At 38.5% G+C, this 20,008-nt stretch overlaps 1 protein-coding gene across 3 annotated transcripts in view; it reads right to left on the bottom strand.

The window, feature by feature from the left end:
- The window catches only part of ADCY2 (adenylate cyclase 2), a 225,391-nt gene that overhangs the window by 29,476 nt on the left and 175,907 nt on the right, over positions 1–20,008 (bottom strand). For all 3 annotated transcript variants that reach the window (XM_082045288.1, XM_082045289.1, XM_082045287.1), the window contains exons 16-17: positions 12,434–12,571; positions 3,474–3,593 (exon numbers count right to left, since the gene is read on the bottom strand). In XM_082045288.1, coding sequence (XP_081901414.1) covers positions 3,474–3,593; positions 12,434–12,571 — 258 coding nt within the window. The remainder of the gene's footprint in view (positions 1–3,473; positions 3,594–12,433; positions 12,572–20,008) is intronic.

The following is a 20,008-nucleotide window of genomic DNA, read 5'->3' as shown; positions in this document are numbered from 1 at the left end:
AATATCACGGCACACTGATGGATTAGCAGCCCACACAGCAGTGAAGCCAAGCAGCCGTGGGTCCGTGCTGTGCTGGGCGTGCCCCGTGGCTGTGAGACACCCTCAGCCAGCTCTGCCAGCCTCCTGCAACCGCGCAGCCTGCAGGCAGCTCCCGCTTGGTAGCACTGGTTTTGCCACCTGTGTGGCCTTGACTTCATCTAACAGTGCAGCAACAAGTTCTCATGGATGTCACTTTTGTCTGACAGCAGAAATTATGAATAGGAATGTTTCTTTTTCAGAAAATCCTGTAAGGGCTCAAAAGAGGAAAATGCTGGGTAACCTCTCCACAGATGCGATCTGCACCACGCGCTGTCCCTGACTGAAGTGCCATCCGTTGCTGGATGATTCAGAGTTCCCAGCATCTGAAGGGATGTATGTAACTCCATCTACCCTTTTTTTTTTCTTCCTGTGCTAGCTCTAATAAACGGTATTTTAAACAATACCTTACAGAGTCTGAGTGCCTCTCCTGCAGGGATCATAGGCCCAGTGCCTTGCACCAGTGCACTAGACCCTTAGTATCTTATCTCCAGCCTCGTGCATTTGGTCTCTGCTCTTAACGTTTAAGACTGATAGTTCTGTGGTTATACAGACCTTTAGTAAAGTAAAAAGGGATTCTGCTCCAATATGTCTACAGAGAAAAACTTGAGAGGAAAGCAATTTTGGAATTCCCTAGTCAAATAAAGCGTATTCCAAAACTGCATCTTTACAAGTCTGTATTATGACTTTTATTTATTTAACATGTGGGGATGGCAGCACTGATACCACACTGTATTTTATCACAGGAAGAGGTATGCACGACTTGAAATCTCCCAGGCCTAACTTCTATTACAAGGAAACTACAGAAGCATAATAGCAAAACTAAACAAATAAACACAGGCAAAGTCCCTAAAATTTACTATGTAATCTTTCCTAAATCTTTAAAAAGACCAAGAAAACAAGCAATACAACTCAGAAAAGTTATTTTTTTGAGATGGAAGAGGGAGAGAATCAATCAGTATGCTTCAAAATGAACTAAATTCTCTTGAGGCTGAAATAATTCAAAAATCTCCTATTCATTAATTTTAGATGACATATTCAATAGATCTGTCAGGTTCACTATCACAAATCACAGGGAGTTTACCTATATTAATAAAGCTTAAAGCTAACACACAGATTCAAAAGATTGGATTTTTAATTTAAGAAAACAAAGATTTGTCAGTTTTAGTATTCAGTATCTCATTCAATAAAAAGAGAATATTTTTATTTCCAGATTAAAAAAACCCCAGCCAAACAAACAAAAGTAGTAACTCAAAAGGGATTTGTAGCTTTTTCTAGCTAGAAGTTACGCAGTGCCTGAGGATGAAAATGATGTGCATCTGAGAGCTCTTTAATAGAAAAAGTTAGGGAAAAAGTGTTTCAACACTTTAGCCAACCTAACCTTTTAATTTATTATTATCAAAAGTGACATTTTAACAGGATTTTTGTGCCAATTTATCAAAGTTTCTTTGATGAAAAAATGCATTTTAAAAGTTTAAAATCTATAAACCACTAGTTGTTAGAAAGGTACCAATCACATCACGTGCTGACAAACATCTTGATTATACATGGAAAAACAAAGGAAAAAACACAATTTTTTTTTTTGAGAACAGCAGATTGAATCTTAGTAAGTATAATTTATGAAAGTTGTATCCTTCAGATGCTGGTTGGAGAGCTTACTGGTAAAAAGGAAAACAAAAAAACCTTTCAAGATGTTCAAAACTATAACAAGAATTATATTTTAAAAGATGACTAGAAAACCTGCTAACTAAAAAAAACAAATATAAATAAGTATTGGAACAATTTATTTCTATATGCTTGTAAGTGTGAAGATATGCAGAGGCTGGGAGAAGGACTGCATCGTTTCTTTGACAATGAGGGTAACTTGATGTCAGATCCAAAAGAAGACATAGGCCCCTGTCCATGCCTGGTGGTATTTAGTCAGCTAAATTCAAAAATGAGAAACAGAAACTCATGCTCTGCTGTGACTTTTTCACGGAGATGCTGAAAGTTCATAAGTGCTTCAGCTACTGCAATGTTGTTTTTTGTTTGTTTGTTTTTCTAGGAGACTTATATACATGATTAACATCTTGCTTTTGTGTGTGTCTAGGATTGTTTAGCTTGACATAGTGAATAGCTGTTTCATGTAAAACATATTGTGTGGAAATCAGCACGCACTGTTTTGGTACTGGTCTCATAAATTCTGCACAGAGGTAAAATAATCTCTCTTCCTTTCACTGTCTTCTGCTTATTCATCCAAAGACTATATACCTATTTTGGCATAATATGCAGCTTGTTATGTTCGAATGCAGGTCTTCTGTAATCACAGTATCACAGTATGTTTGGGATTGGAAGGGACCTCAAAAGATCATCCAGTCCAATCCCCCTGCTGGAGCAGGAACACCCAGATGAGGTCACACAGGAACATGTCCAGGCGGGTTTTGAATGTCTCCAGAGGAGACTCCACAACTTCCCTGGGCAGCCTGTTCCAGTGCTCTGTCACCCTCACTGGGAAGAAGTTTTTTCTCAAATTTAAGTGGAACCTCTTGTGTTCCAGCTTGATCCCATCACCCCTTGTCCTATCATTGTTTGCCACCGAGAAGAGCCTGGCTCCATCGTCGTGGCCCTCACCCTTTATATATTTATAAGCATTAATAAGGTCACCCCTCAGTCTCCTCTTCTCCAAACTAAAGAGACCCAGCTCCCTCAGCCTTTCTTCATAAGGGAGGTGCTTCACTCCCTTAATCATCTTTGTTGCCCTACGCTAATCCCTTTAAGAATCACTCCTCTCACGGATACAGATTCCCTTTTTGTAGGAATGTCCTTCCCACTCTTCTTGCATGTACCGCTGTGCTTTTGTTCACACTAAGAGATCTTCAAGTCACTTCAGATCTTTTAAACAGTTTGTATAATGGAACACAAGTGTTGTATTTCCCCTCCCTCACTGCAATGACAGCAGTGTGAGAACCACAGTTCTCACATTTACTGCCAGGTCAATGATGGAAGTGGTGAATATTTTTATGTCCACCACTGGTCTCTGTGAAACCCATCTGCAGACCAACCTGCTTGTTTCACTGACAGTGATGTGCAGCTTTCAGTCCACAGTTTGTTTTGCAGTTGCTGTGTGTTCTCCTGATATATCATAACACCCATTTGTTGGCATGGGTGAGCTAGGCTTCTTAGTTATCAGTCTGTTTCCTGCTTTTTAATCTGACATTCATTAAAATCTCTATTTTCAGAAGTACTAGTCTCCTCTGAGTTCCCACTTCCTTCAAATGCACTTGCAGGTGACTTAAAAAAAATCAAGCTTTTGCTGTAGTCTTAAAAAAACTGGTGGGTGTTTAACTTCGAGCAGATCCAGCAACAGTCAATTTAGTGTAATTGTTGAAAACAAACAAAGAAATGGAAAATGAACTTACCGGTAGGAAAAAACAGTTGTTTTGTATACACCACCGTGTCTGATTACTTGAATTAGGAAAACTTGCATTTGATGAATTAAAAACTGCGGGAAATGGTTTCACAGCATTATCCAGGAAAAACTAGAGAAAAACAACAGATAATCCATCAGCTTGTCAGATGTTTAAAGTCAAAATAGAGAAAAGAAATTGGAGAAGCAGAGAAAGCCTTGCCAGTAATAATTTAACTTTGGTATTTCACTGCAAATTGAAATAGAAGAGGGGAAATGACATCACTTGATTGCTTGTTCCTGCATGCTCAGACAAAAACAACTTTGTTAACCTCTGTCTGACACTTCCCATTTGAATAAAAGACAAATGTCTCTTTTCTATGTTACTTTCATATATCAGAAATTCACACACACAAGAGACAATGATGAAATAAATTCAATATGAATAATTCCTGGGTTTACCTCAATTGAACCTCCTATTTAAATACAGGAAGAATCAAAGAAAGAATAAGAAGTCTTTACTGAAGTTGATTTACACAGATGTAATCCTTCTCATAATAATAATGATGATAATATTGGTACTAATGTTATTGAAGCAGAAGAGAGCAACCAGTATCTCCTGGGTTATCAAATTTAGCCAGTTGATGTCATGGGTAACATACACTACCCTTTGCTGTATTGATCTAGTTCTTTCTCAATGAGTTAGATTTGACTACATTAATTCCACTGCTTTGAATCTCACCACTTAAATAGTTTCTAGGTTTAACCAGTATTCATGGCCAGTTCCCATGTTTTGTTTTGTTTTGTTTTTAATTTTTGTGCTAAACTCTTTCTCTAGCTTTCAGATAGCTCCTTTCTCTCCCTAGTATTTACATTGCCAATATTTAATGTTATCTCAGCCTTTACTATGCTCAGCAATCTATGTTTTTCTAGTTTCTCCCCAGAAGCAGCTTTTCTTTCCCCTAAACATTCTAGTAGCCACCCTCTGTACATACTTCTTTCAGTTCAATCTTCTGAGTGACCAAAACTGAAAACACACTTCCCAGATTTTATCAGAGTTTTGCAATAGCATTAATACTAATTCTGCAGAAAATATGTTTTCATACATCCTAGAATGACAGCTCCCTTGCTTGCAGCTGCAAAACCATACCTCACCGGACCTCATGCAAGTGGGGCTCAGGCAGATCATGAAGTTATAGCAGCTCAACACATTGCTGAACATTGTCATAATCCCAACCACTAACATCATGCTCAGCAAATGTGAGGTAGTTTTCCTTCCTTGGGGCTCACTTAGTGTAATGTGGTTTATACTTACACTGTGAGTTAAGAGCAGTCACATGGATGATTATTGTGACTCAGCTGAGTTGTCATTAAACCACATAAGTAATCAAAAAACAGAACTCATCCCATCTTTACCTGATGAGCTTCCAACTTGTATCAGAAGTTCTTGTCACTGGTCTGTCGGACTAACCATAATCTTGCACTCTGTACTAAATTTCATCTTAGTTCTTTCACTCGAATCCTCAGCTGACTTCTTCCTTTCTAAAATCCCAAGCCTTCCTTCACAGACATTGCCTGTCACCTTAATTTCATCAGCGAATTTCACAGTACCTCTCATACGCTGCACATGAAAACCCATCCCATGCTGACCACTGCGGAGCTCCACAGGTTGCCTCCCTCTCACCTGCTCTTCTCTGCACATAGCCAGTATGTAACCCATCTCTAAATTCTTTCCCCGATCTCCAACTTTACCTGCTGCCCTAGAGAAAAACTGCTCGGTTCACTCAGACTAACCAAATCTGGATCTGGTCAGCCATAGCTTGTGTAGCCAAGTGCCGAAAACTTCCCAGGGTGGAGACCCCACAACATGTCCCAGTGCTGTACTATCTGCATAGTGACTTTTTTTTTTTAAGACTATTCAACCTGCCAAGCTACCACCCGTGGTCATTGCCCCTTTATATGTTTTGTGGCTCTGCTGAGAATGGTTTGAAACAGTTATCAATGTAACAGCCTTTCAACAGAAGCAGGACTGGTTATGCGCTTGCGAAGGGGATCGATATGCCATCTGTTAGCAAGACTGTTTCAAAAGAACTTGGCACAGCCTCTAGAATAACATGCAGAATGGGCTCACCTTTGTTTGTACAGTTGCATTTTCAGGTTGTTTTCCTTTACAAACAGGCTTCTCTGACTGTTTATGTGCAACTACACATAATTAACCCACAATCAGTGAAAGATACATTCAGGATCTGTATCAGTAATATGAAATAAATCACAATACCAGACCCTACAAAATGTCAATAAAGACCTACACATTTTGAAACATCCTTCTGCAGCTGATCCCTAAGAGCTCTAATGAAGCACAGAGTTATACGCACATCCGTCCCTTCTCACAGGATGCGTGGGTTAAATAAACACACTCCCTCTTCTGGGATCATGTGTCACCGTGCTCGCACACTCCTGTAAGGAGAAGCAGGTGTTCCAGCTTCGTGTGCACCTGCACGGCTCCCTATGCATCGTTAATCCACAAGCTGGTGAGAAAGCGCCCCATGAGTCCATGCACACAGGCACACCCCAGGTGTGGGTCCCTGCCTGCCACAGCCCCACTGCTGCCCCACCAGCCGCAGAGCGGGGTCATGGGGCTGACAGGGAGGCTGCTCTCACTGGCCAAGGTGGAGATGTGACACCAGGGGGGAGACTTATGGCAGTGTCAGACTTGGTTTTGACAGTCAGCTGTTGCTGCTTACAGATCTCTGCCTCCTGTTATGAATTTCCCTGCTTCTTTTGTAATTTTTTCCCCACATTATTGCCTTCTTTGCTTCAAATTCCCTTTGAAGTGCCTTGGTTTCTGTTTAACCCAGCAGATGCTGGATGTCCCCTTTAACAGGAAGAGTTTTGGGAAAATGCCCTCCAGACAGCCCGAAGTATTTAATCTCCTTTCTCCTCAACTATTTGCACTGACATTATCATGTTAACAGATGTTGTTAACCAGGTCATTTGCCAAGGGGTGAGCGAAGGGGCTCCAGCATCCCACTAATAGTGCATATACTTTTTTTGCAAATATGAAATAACTGTATTTAGTTTCAGAATCCCATCACGCGCATGTCCACAGAGCAAAAGATTATATACCATGAAGAACTCAAATGCAATTATATTATATATAGATATACATGTATAGATATTTATATATGTTCATTTCCATTAAAGCATTTTAATTTTTTTTTGAGGCTTGTATAGGGCATTTCTGACCTATAAATGTTGCCTGTATACACAGAATGCTATATGAAATGTGGCATACCTATGAATACATAAATAAACATAGAAAGGAAAAAAGAAAAAAGGGATATGGAAATGTTGTCATCTCCCATGAGCCAAACAACACTTATTTCTGAATGATGTGTTTGTACTTGTCTTTCTTGTCTCTCATCAGTTATCTACATCTGCTATCACGCTTTGAAGATATATATTGTTCTTCAACATAGTATTTTTTTGTAAGAGACAGCTCAGTCCTACTAAGCAGTCACACCTACTCAAATGACTCAAATGAAAGCAATATTTTTTATGAATACCAATGTTTGCCAGGGAACATCTGAGCACACTACCATTAAATTCTCATTTTAACTTCATGTATTCTAACAGCTTTTTCTTCTGTTCTGTTCCTATGATCTGTAATCTTCAGTTGTGAGTTTTTTGCTTCACATGATGAAAATACCTGCTGTGCTGCTATAGGAACCATGTGGTGACAGACCCTCCCCCTGAAACATGGGATAAGCAAGTTAGTGCATCTCTCTTCGTGTCTGACCAAGAATTAGGACAAGACCACCTAATACACTGGTTTATATTTAACTGAGAACAAAGACAATTTTCTCACCGAGGTACTTTCAACCCTTCTCTACAATCCACAAGGCACCAGAACCAAGGCTTCACAATTAATATGGTCCTACAGCCTGTAAACGTGGACAAGTCGAATGGGTTGTGTCTCACTTTACTAAGCAAGTGAGCTTGCTGTTTTCCATGGTAATGTGCATAAAATACCATCCCACTAAGAAGTAAAAGTGGCAGAATTTAATATTAAATGCAGTAATCAAATGCACACCAAATTAAACAATTATGGAATAAATAATAAAATTTAAGTAGTTAGTACGTGAATGGGTTGACCCTGTGACCGGTGGGCAGGAGGGAGAGAGCTGGGAAATACCCCTCCATTGAACTACTGAATGACAGAGTAAAAGGTAAAAGTCATGCAGTAGCCATCTGCAAAGACAAACGCTACTGTCACTTTCTGCACAAAAAGAAGGTGTAGGCTACCCTCAGAGCACTAACAAGTGTGCTTTTGCACACCAGCAAGAAACCTCGCAGCCCAGAGGAAAGCTCTTTAGGGAGCAGGTGCTCCAGGATCAGCAGTTCCAGAACAGAGCTGTGCTTCATCAATGGAAACACACCAACAGCAAACCCAAAGGTCTGGCATGCTACCAATAAATGCGGCACAGCTCAATTTACAGCGTACGTTTAATTTGATCCCGTCACTGTTTTTCTTATTACAAAAAATTACACTGGAAATGGACATGTGAAGACTATGAAGTATAAAAACCATCTTTGTCACCATCCCTCTCTCTCTCCACTACCTCCTTGCCTCATATGAACACACAACTATACTTGAAATTAATTTTCTGCCATTCAAAAAGAGCTATGCAATCTCCTCAAGTCACAACAGTCTGCAGTTTTTATAGTGCTGTTGTAAACAAAGTTGTTTGTGCCCTACTCTTCTGTTCAGCAAAACATAGAAGGAGAAGAGTATACTTTTAAGTATGGCAAAAGCATGCAAGTCTGGTATGATTGGTTGAACCACAGAATTTACATTTTTCTTAACACAAAAAAATTAAGCAATGAGGCTTTTGTTCAGTATTGCTCTTTGGTTTGAACCTCTAAGGTAAACACAGAGGACTTCTTTTTGAACGAAAGTTTTTTAAAAATCGACCGACTCTTCATATATCCATGTGGCTTAGGAGAACTTTCTTCTCAAAATGCATATCACTGCTTCCTTTGAAAAATGCCAGATGGTCTGGCAGCCGAGTCAGGAAATTATCCTCAGATCCCCACATGAATACCCCAAGAATATTATGGAGAATCCCAAATTCTGGTATAATTCCTCATCTTCACAAGCTCATAAACAGAAGTTTATGAGAGCCTGGAATGCTAAGTACCTAACTAGGCTATTAAGCATTTTTGAGTAAACAAGAGGTGATGTTGAGACATTGGTAAGTTGGGAAATGAGGATGACGATCCAGAGTGTACTGCACTGCATTGAATAGGATTTTTAGAGCATTTTGTCTGTGGGTTTGTACAAGACTTCTTAGCTTTAAAGTGCTCATACATCTGTGTTATTAATATTTGCTGTCCTGTGGTGTGTCTCTTGTTAATAGTCAAACTTACCAAATTCAAGCTGCTCAATAATTTAATTTCCTTTTTGATAAAAGTCTGTGTGCCAAGTGAAAATGCATAACCATCTATCTGTCCTCAGGTATTCAAGTCACAGCCTCCCTATAGAGGCAATGTGAAATGGCAAGCAACTGCCTTGTTTAAAGCTCCCATGGCATGAGCAGACCTGTGCATTTCCCTTCCAACTCCTAGGCCAGGTCGAGCTCTAGGCAGTGTCCATTTATTGTTCTTAACAGAAATGCATTAGGCATCCTCCAAAATAGGGTCTTCAGAGTGCTAGGCACTGTGGAGACAAATAATTAGATTGTATCTGCCAAAGAGCTTGACTATTAAAAATACAGCACTGAACAGGGTCAACAGCTGTATCAACAGAGGTAGCTACACCAGAAGGAAGGTATGTTAAAGAAACCACTTTTTACTATGAGAATGGAAGCAGGGCTTAATTATTTGTCATTATTAAAATACAGGATATCAGCCACGACTAAAGGGAGAAAAATATAGGGCCAATACTTGCATAATTTAAGGCAGCTCATGCTCACAAATGTACATTAAGCAACGAAGCAAAAATATTCAAACCTGTCAGTCCTCACGTTTCTAAAGACACACGTTTCAAAGGAAATAGTCCAGTTGTTCAAAATTCACTGGATGAAAGACAGGAAAGCAAGTAACAACCTGACTCTGAAAGCTGGTAGTCAGGGCACCTTCCTGGGACTGTATAGCCCTGAGATCCTGTTGCTGTGCCAAGAACGATTCATGCATTTAATGCAGAAGTCACTGAAACAAGGAGCTCTTCCAAGGCTCTTTCACCATGCCATGTTCCCTGGGATGACATGAATCCCAGAGGGTGGTGAGACATGATCATTTACCGTAGCATATATAATCATTCGTTCAGCTTCCAAGAGTCAACCCTTTGCAGTCATGCAGTCCTGCTGTCTATCTGAGATGTCTGGGTTGTTCCCTGCAAGATGCTTTCTCATGTTTGGCTTAACACAGCTGAGCTTCACAAAAACATTTTTCCTCCGCCATGGATTGCTGCACTACTCTATATATGGCACTAGACCTAATGCTCAATGGAAGGAGCATTAGTCACCCTCTCCTCTCATACTTATGTCACATTAGCTGTTTTTTAATTTCCCTCCACTGATCATGACTATATACACCTCTCAAATGTGAAGACCAGATTCAGATGTCTGCTGAAACAGCTAATTTGAAATAAAATTGCACCCCCCACCCTTTTTAATGTCCCTTGACCATAAAGACCGAGTTTTATTTGACATTTTGGGCTTAATTATGATTTATTAGGTGTGGGATGGTTAGACACTTTTTATCTCCATTAAATCTTAATGGCTACATTTTGCCTTTTTCTACTGAAAGAGTTCATGGAAATAAATGCAGTTAATGGACTCTGCTATTAAGTACATGTTGCTTGGAGATATAATAATGATACTTCAGAGTCTCTCCCACAATTTGCTATTAATATTAAGGAAATGTAAATTTCACAATCACATTTAAAGTCATTTTTGCTAGTCAAACTATTAAGGTTTAGTTTCAAGGTGGGAATTGTACTTAAAATTATCATCTCATGAATATCATGGAACATGATTATTTGTATTACTGCAGTCATTACCGATAAAGCAGAAAAACTTTAAAATACAGCCTATTAATTCAGTCCACATACAAATGGACTTGAACAAATAAAATTAAAACTTTTTCTAACAATGATATACTGAACAACTCATTTTTTGCTAAAATGTCTTTTAGTAGTTGAAGGCCAAATCTCAAGTGAGCTGTACACAGTAGTAGAACTAAGGAACTAAGGAAAAAACAATTGCTGACCATATCTTCTTTTGCACTTTTTCATTTAATAGATAACTATATGGTTGCACAACCTCTAACTCAAAGTATACTTTAAACCCAAGTAGGTTATTTAATTTCTTTTTATACACTTACAGAGTTAAGAGAAAGTCTAATTTGACCTACATTTTACAAGCGACTCCATCTCAGGGTTTCGTCCTGTAGCATGCCAAATAAATTTTGCTTGGCTAACGTTTATCTTTCATAAAGGCATATAGTCTTTAGCTGAGGGCAAGAAGTGATGGAGAATCAACAGCTTTTGAGAATAATTTGTTCCCTTTGCTACCTGCCTTGACCACTAAAAAGTGAACTTATTTTCTCATTTTCCAGTCATTGCTTCTTTGAGTTTCTCCTCTGCCAGCATTAAACAGCAAATTGAATTAGCTGGATTTTAAATTCTTGAACATGAAATTAGTTTTGAGTCTATCCTTTCTCCTTAAAAATAAATAAATAAATAAATACTTTCCTGGAAAGAAAACAAAAAAAAATACATTACTAGGATCATTTAATAGAAAAAATAGAAGGAAGGTTCTACCAGAAATGTCAAGTGTTCACATTTAAAAGCCCACATTACACCACTACATCATTCTGGCAAGTTTAGTACTTACTGTAACAAATGATTGACTAAGGGTCCCCTGAAATTTTGTGATAAAACAAATTAAAACAGTGTGGGTCTTATAAATCCTTAAGTCCTTTATAAACCTCAAGTAACAAAAGTATCAGTAACTCGAGGAAGCACTAGAATTATGAGTTCAAAAGCACTGAGGTGAAAATCTCACTCATTTGAAATATGACTGATATCTATACATTCATGTTGTAATGAAAACATTACCTAAACATTACATGTCCCATGTTGCTAATGCAGAACTGAGCTGGACCACTTTTACGGGTTTATAAATACATAAATCAAGCTCAGCCCATGGGAAAAGAAGAATCCCAAAGACTGCACATTCCATAAGAAAACATATATTTCAGAATAAACAAGGACATTAAGATTCAGGCTTTATGCAGACTAATGACAGATCTGCTCTATATTTGCTATGGGTACAAAAAGAATACTAGAATCACTTAGATTTTCCTTATTATGAGAGCAAAGTAGGGGCTGGAAAGCCTAAAGTAGAGGTAAACCCTCTGTAGTTCAGTACTTCTGAATCAACTTTGACTTTTTTTCCTTTTTCAAAAAAAAAAAAAAAAAGAAAGACAAGCAAGTGAAATTCAATAATGTATAAATTATGATCATTTTGTGATCAGCAGAGGAGTGTCAAAAATCTGAATAAAGTTTGGTGTGTTTTGCACAAAGTCTTCCACACACTGTGTGAGGAAGTACTTCGATCTTTGAGCAATACTCTCCTTTTCTAAGCAATTAATAAATGAGTAAGGGAATTAAACAATTCAAACATGGGATTTAACTTATAAATTACATTTTTCTTTAATAAACTTAGCCAGGATCTGAGCTTTTGTGGAGCATGCTGTTTGCGGATGTCCCCATTATGCTTCAAGTTTTCTGTTGCTCTGCTTTATGTTTCTGTCTGGCAATCATTATCATGTAATCATTATCATGGCAACCATTATCATGTTCCTGGCATAGTCATGGGCCATAAATTCAACATATAAGCAAATACTGAACAACAACAAAATCTTAAAAGAACAAAAAACAAGAAAAGATACCCTTTTTCCCCTTACCATGTTGAATACAGCCATAGTTAATATTATAGCAGTGGTTGTCAATGTGAGAGTGATCCGTGGCCAAGGACGGTTTGCAATTATTCCAGATGATTTCAGGATCCACAACAATGAAGCTGATGCTTTCTTGCTACATTGCTAAGTACAAAGAGTTTAAAAAGGAAAAAAAAACCAAAACCAAAAACAGTTTTAGTATATATAATTACAAAGAGTAGAATTAAGAAGGCTTAAGATTGAGGGAAGCATTAATCTTGAAACATACAGGAGTATTCAACTATTATATTCTCATAAGAGTTACAGATCATGATTACATGCGAAACTAAATGCAAATTTAGTTACAATATCTGCCACAATATAAATTCTGTTAAATAATTTTAATTTGCAACTACCTTATTAAACATCCGATATATGCTACTAGCAATAGCGAATACAGAGTTGACAGCAGTGTCATTACCTCTAATATCAGTAAATAACAAAAAGACAAACTGACCTCCTCCACCGCAATTGAAAGACCAATATTTTGTAGGCTCTGGAAACTACAAAATGTAAATAATGACTCTTCAAAGTCTTTGACAGAGACAGAGGTCTCCTCACACAGGATAAAGGCTGTATAGGTACATATATATATATATATATATATACACACACACACACACACACACACCTGCAGGTCTACAAAATAACAGGGTTTCTGTGCTTTTCTTTCATTTGTTTGGAGACCTCTTTGATAATTTATTTTAAGTGAAAGGTAACTCAGAAAAGAAAATCAACCTACCCTAAAACAATCTAGAAAACAAATAAGCATCTCATACAACAATTGGACTTACAATTTCACACAAAGAGTATCTAGGGAACAGAAAATATTGCTTATATATTGGCAAAAATCAACAATAAAAAACTCTGACTCATTGAATGTGCTTCCAAGAACACATTGCAATAGCCTCCATTCATATACATATAGTTCCTAGAGGAACAAGATGCTCACACAGAATAAACAGCAATTTGTGGCATATCCAATCAATACTGATTTTCCCAAAACTTTAGCAATGAGGAGATAATGCTGCCTAGAAGCATCTCGTGCCCTTTCCAAATGTCAAATTTGGCTATACTGAAACCTCTGTAAAAAAGGCAATGAAAAGTTAAGGAACATGACAGTCCCACAAATGTATTCACTTTTTATCAGCCCATTTTCTCTATTTACTAAAATTGTTCAGAGAACACTTTACACATTTTTTGACACTAGCCACAGCAATCAGCAAGCACACAAGCACAGGAAGTCTCTGAAGCGAGAACTCAAGCACTAAAAACTACCAAATACAGGACTTAATTTACAGCACTTATCTATTAGTTCAGGTTCAATAACTACTGCACATTATGCTAAATTATACTATTACCCAACATATGCAACACGGTTTACATGAAGGTCTTTGTCTTGCTACACATAACTATTTCCCTCCCAATTACACAACATTTGGACAAGTCCACTGTATATCTAACACTCCTTTTATGTATTGCTTCCTCTTAAGAGAGAAAATTTTGCATACTGTATTGGGCAGATTCTGAGTGAATGAAGTTAGTTTGAGGAAGGTCAAAACAATATCAGAATCTCAAGGATGGACAAAGGAACAAAAACAGAATTTATATACACATTACTCCTCCCTCATATAATAAAAACCCACATAAACTCAAAGGATCTGCATTTCTGAGCAACAAAATCCTGCTCAAATGCCTTTCTGAAAGTCCAAGCCTTGTTCTGGACCGCTAAGTACATAGCAAATTTTAAGATAACTTGAATCCATGTGTAGATTTTAGAAATTTTCTGTTATCCTTTCTGCTTCAACAAAGTAGAAAGCACTAAGCCTAGATTGCTGCTGTTGCTCCAGAAGGGGAGTGTTCAACTGGATGCAGGGAATGGATCTGTGTGAAAATGAATCATTCAGTTATCTGTCTAGTCTGCCTAAAACCTAATGAGTCAGGGAGCATGGATTTATGGCAAATTAAAACAGTCATGCAACCATTACACTTTGCCTTTGTTACAGCACTCCTGGAGCTTTACTACAACTTCACCTACATTATTCTGTAATTTTCGTGGAAGTTTAGAGGAGCTGGAATAGTTTAAGTTGCATTAGGGACAAAAGTAGGCAGGAACTCCGAGAAAGTATGAGGAATTTAAAATGGATAAAAAATTATACTGATAAACCAATACATTATGTTCTCCTTTCTGAATTATGTTACAGGGAGCTATACTGTTCAAGCAGAGCCGTTAGGATGAGAAATTCCAAGACAAGAAGAGAATAAATTATCTGGCCTAAAGCAGATACATTTTACTATGATTTTTACTGGTTTTAGGTTATCCGACTAAAGGCTAATCAAACAAAAAGACTTAGTGATGATCGAAAGGACAATGACAGATGGTGGAATGAAAGTAACTAAATCAGTGAAGAACAGAAGCCACTGAATCTGCTGCTCCTAAGACTATTGAAGGAGAATGCTTCAGACTTGGTTTCTAATGGGAAACGTACCAAGAAGCCTCAACAAAAGAAAGTCCCATTCCAGGATGCCCTGCAGACTAAGGGCAATTCCTACCTAAAAGGATAGTACACCGGCACAGGGCAGAAAATTTTGCAATACGAGAAACTTTGGGATTTTGTAAAATGTTGTGGGTATGGGGAAAACTTACATGATGTTTAGGGGATGTGACACAGGAGAGTAAAGGGAGAGATTAATGTGGATCAGGGAGGAGCAAGCATAGGTAAATGGAGAAGAGAGTGGATGAAAGGAAATGGTTGCATGTAAACACTTGCTTAAATAAGTCTATTGCATATTCTTATTAAATCCTCTCTCTAGCTGTCCTCTTTGTAAGTACAGTCCTTATTCTGGGCCTGTATGTGTACAAATGCTAGCAAACTTCATGCTGCACTAGATGGCAAGTAGCACAGGATGGGTGCCAGCCACTAGAGAGAAGTGAGGCAACTGAGGGCCTGGGTGCCAGCAACTGAAGTGTCTCAGACCAGTCCCTGGAGAGACCCATGGGATGTGTGGGGGAGTGTGTGTGGCCAGGAAGGCCAATGGCATCCTGGGGTTTATTAGAAGAAGGGTGGTTAGTAGGTCGAGAGAGGTTCTCCTTCCCCTCTACTCCGCCCTGGGGAGACCACACCTGGAATATTGTGTCCAGTTCTGGGCCCCTCAGTTCCAGAAGGACAGGGAACTGCTGGAGAGAGTCCAACACAGGGCAACCAAGATGATTAAGGGAGTGGAGCATCTCCCTTATGAGGAAAGGCTGAGGGAGCTGGGGCTCTTTAGCTTGGAGGAGACTGAGGGGTGGCCTCATTAATGTTTATAAATATATAAAGGGTGAGTGTCACAAGGACGGAGTCAGGCTCTTCTCGGTGGCAACCAATGTTAGGACAAGGGGTAATGGGTGCAAACTGGAACATAGGAGGTTCCACTTAAATATGAGAAGAAACTTCTTCATGGTGAGGGTGACAGAACAGTGGAACAGGCTGCCCAGGGGGATTGTGGAGTCTCCTTCTCCGGAGACATTCAAAACTCACCTGGACACATTCCTGTGTAGCCTCATCTGGGTGTTTCTGCTCCGGCAGGGGGATTGGACTAGATGATCTTTCAAGGTCTCTTCCAATCCCTAACATTCTGTGATTTTGTGAAAATTCAAGCTGAACTGTCTGGTAAATAGGGGATCTCCATTTGAAGAGATCCAAGGTTTAAGCTAGTCACTCCGTAAGGGGGGCAGAGTCTGGGCAAGGATGTTGCATTGACTTGAAGTCCACACTGAGCAACCCACAAACTCGAGTGTGCCTGTGGATGATGCCAGTCAGGCTGTGTGTGAACTCCACCAGCAAATTGCAGTCCTGGTCAGCCACAAAGGAGGATCTAGACCATCAGTATTGATCACATTGATGTTGAGTGCTGCTTGTTGTCATGTGGGTGCTGCAAGAGAGCTGCTCTCTCTGTGGATCTGTGTGGTTGTCCTCTGTGTACAGTATGTGCCTGTGGGCCTACTGGGAATATGCACTCAGCCTCACTCCTGGTTGTACCTGGGACATGGTACTGACAGCCTCTTCTCAATCAGAGTGGGACAGGATGATCCCTTTGGTCTTTAATTCTATCAAATTGGGCTCTAGCGGATGAGGAAGGAGCATTCCCTTGGCTCCTCGACTCCACTGGAGCCAAGATGCTCTAGCAGCTCTTATTTTCAATCTCAAAACTTTAAAAAACGTGGCTCAGTAACATATGCAAAACAACATCATAAAAAATATGCTTTCATGTTTTTGTAGTGCTAAGTGATGTAAATTGATGTTTTCCTCTGCACAAAGAGCTGGTGTTATGTTATTTCTGAAGATAAAATTAAGTTTCACCCAGAAAATCTCAGTTGAATCTCAAAATCTAAATGCATGAATATTGGTGTCAAATGATGGAGACTTCTCGGACATTTCTGCTTTAACATCATTGCTTCCAATTGTTCAGTGTGAGCTTTCTACACGTATTTAAAGATTGAAATAATTACAGTACAAAATTGCTGAAGTTACTTAACAATGTCCATGCTGAGAATTGCATTTATTGCTGGGGACTGCTTTATTGCTTTCCAAGTGCAATTTTAACAGACTTATGTAACTTCTGTACTAAAATTCCCTGCAATAATTCCAAATTTCCTTTGTTTACAAGATTTTTGATCAATGTCACCTGACTTTGCTAATGTATTTTAGCAAGGAGCAACTAATTGGGCTGATTTTCTACATTTCTTTAAAAAGCTGCTTTTCTGTTTCCATTAAAAAGAAAAAAATTCTCTGGGCAACTTTATCACTAAGAAAAGTTCTGAAGAATAAAATGAATTTCAGGAAACAATATAGCATACAGCCAGTGTGATTAATCAGTAAAGAGATTCCATTCTTCCAGCTGCTACTGCTAAATTACAGATATTGCTAGCTCTGACCTGAAGAAAAATGTGTTAGACTGCAACTTCAAAAACTAAGTTGTAAATAGTTATTTCCAGTCATAAAACAGAAACTGTCCAGAACTCTGTGATGCATTTCTAGAGAGGCTGTTTAGTGCAGAGCTCTGAGTTCTGGAGGGGACGGACCACTGTTTATTTGGTACATCCATCGTGCCTACCTGGTGTGTTAAATAGCTAACAGGTCTCTTTGATAGCGGAGAGAGCAACCTACATAGGTTAAGCCAATGAGGCTCGTGAAAGGAAAATTTGTGACAAACCCCTGATTCACTCTAAAAGACTTGAAGCCATTGAGTAGAAATTCCTTTGAAAATACGGAAAATACACTGTCGATCAGCAGTTATCCATGTGAATTAACATATCTGCTGAACTTCACTTCATTCAGTCCGTATCTAGTGCAACGGCAGCAGTTCAGTACTGCTGAAAATTTAGGGAACTCCTGGATGCAGAACTGGAGTGGTGGGGTGACCATTAAATTCAGACTCCTAATGGCACTGTTATGTCCCATTTGAAATTTTCTTAAGAAAATGGAGAATGAGATGAAAGGAAGAAAGTAATCATTTCTAGAAAGCATGCAAGAAGGGTAAGACGTCAGATCTCAGTAGCTTTAGCTTCTGTGTTAATTCTAAGTGGAGCAGGAAGAATATGGTTCAGTGTTTATCATTTACCAACTAGAAATAAAAGGTATTTGTAGTTTGAAAGGTGACTAATGTATTAACTTTTCATCTGAACATGTTAAATCTGATATGACAGCTCAGCATGATAATGAGTAATAAATTATTTTGAATATTCAGGTTTTTAAAATGTATCCTGTGTTGTCTTTCCACACAAAACCTTACTTCAGCATTTAACAAAATGAATGCTGTCTTTCCAAGTGAGATCAAGGGACTGGTGTGAGAATTAATTGTGACAGCTGTGTTGTAGATGAAAGACAGTGTCGCAAGAGCTGTCACACTTCACATGCTAGCAGAGGTTTGAACAACTTGACTGTAGACCTCTTATTTACAGAAAGCCAGTGAATCACATTTTCTATAGTTCAATTATTCTTTTCATTTTGCATTCAAATACAACTTAATATCTTACTAATACTGATGCTTCAAAGAAAGAAATCAAGATTTTTAAAAAAGCCCCAAAATTTAGATTTTTTTCTCATGCTTTTTTTCACTCAGACTTGAAGAAGACATAAAAATTCAAATCCAAAGAACTGGTAGACTGGCTGACAGAGGTTATGTTGATCTAAGCTTGGAGAAGAGTTATTTTTGTATAGAGACATAAGCTTATACTTTAAATACTTTGTAATGTTCCTATTGTTGATAAAAAGGACCAAAGTACTGCTAAAACGAATACTCTAACACCAAGTTTTTGAACTCCATGGTAGCATCTGTAAATCTAATCCAGGGATTTTGAACCATGCAAAAGGCATCCAGATGAAGAGTCTACTCAACTTATATTGGATACAACTGGTTTGACAAAAGCTAGAATAAAGAAATAACAGTAAAAAACTAAAGTCAGTATCACATTTTTAATTTTCCACAATTTGCAGTGGTTTTTTATCCTTCACAAGGGTCATGTTAAAATGGCCATGTGCTTCACTTCAACTATCTCATTCAAAGAAAAGAACATGGCAGTGAGATACATAAATATGCTCTTAGACACTCAGAGTTCAGTCCTCGTGCTCTCCTCATTTGAGAAAAAAACACAGTCATTGTGTTTTATGCTGTTTTAAGGGAAGACATCCTCAGTCCCTCTCATCAACATTTTCCTATTTCACACTAAATATTTAAAGACCCACTGGTTTTGAGAAAGAGTAAACCTGAATGACATTTTAAGGCAGTGCTCAGGTCAATGAACTAGAGGAAGGAACTCTAAATGCTATGCTCTGTGTTGACCAAGTCTTGGTCTCCATGTAAGAAGCTACCACCCAAAAACTGCCTCACATAACAGGAGCCCTCATCTGTGACCATATTGTGGTACTTAAATGTCATGGATATCACCTCTCAGGTTATACATGTAAAAGAACATCCAAAACAATCTGGATACTCTCTGCTTTCATCCTTCATATTAATTAACTGTAGGGAAATTTGTTCGCATACTGCACTGTTGGTATTAGGAAGCACACATGGATATCTCTTTACTTGGAGGTAACTTACGATCTCATCTTGGGCAAAGACACTAAAAGACAGGATTGCCACATTAAAAAAAAAAAAATCAAAATATTCTCACTTATCAAAAAATATTAAAAGTTATTGGCACAACAGACATAAGAAACTTGTATTTTTCACCAGGCTAGACAACTTCTTCAGTTGGTCACAATCATATAGCGTCATACACATATAATTCAAAAGGAGTCAGGAGTAGGATTTTTGTTCCTGAAATCAGTACATTTCTAACAGTTCCTGAAGTTTGAATATAGTATCTAATTTAGTGATGATGGATTTGCCATTACAGTGCTTGTGCTAGAGACTCATCAGAATGACTTTTAGGTTTGGTGAGCTTTTCTCATGGACCCTGCCGAAGTGCCTCTCTGGGTTCTTCCTTTTCCCATCCTTGTTTTAAACTGAATTTACAAGCAACGCCTTACTATCGAATAAATTGAAGGGCCTCAG

Source organism: Streptopelia decaocto (assembly GCF_964273445.1).
Source record: "Streptopelia decaocto genome assembly, chromosome: 2".
Taxonomy (NCBI): Eukaryota; Metazoa; Chordata; class Aves; order Columbiformes; family Columbidae; genus Streptopelia; species Streptopelia decaocto.
This window is presented reverse-complemented; position numbering and strand designations above follow the sequence as displayed.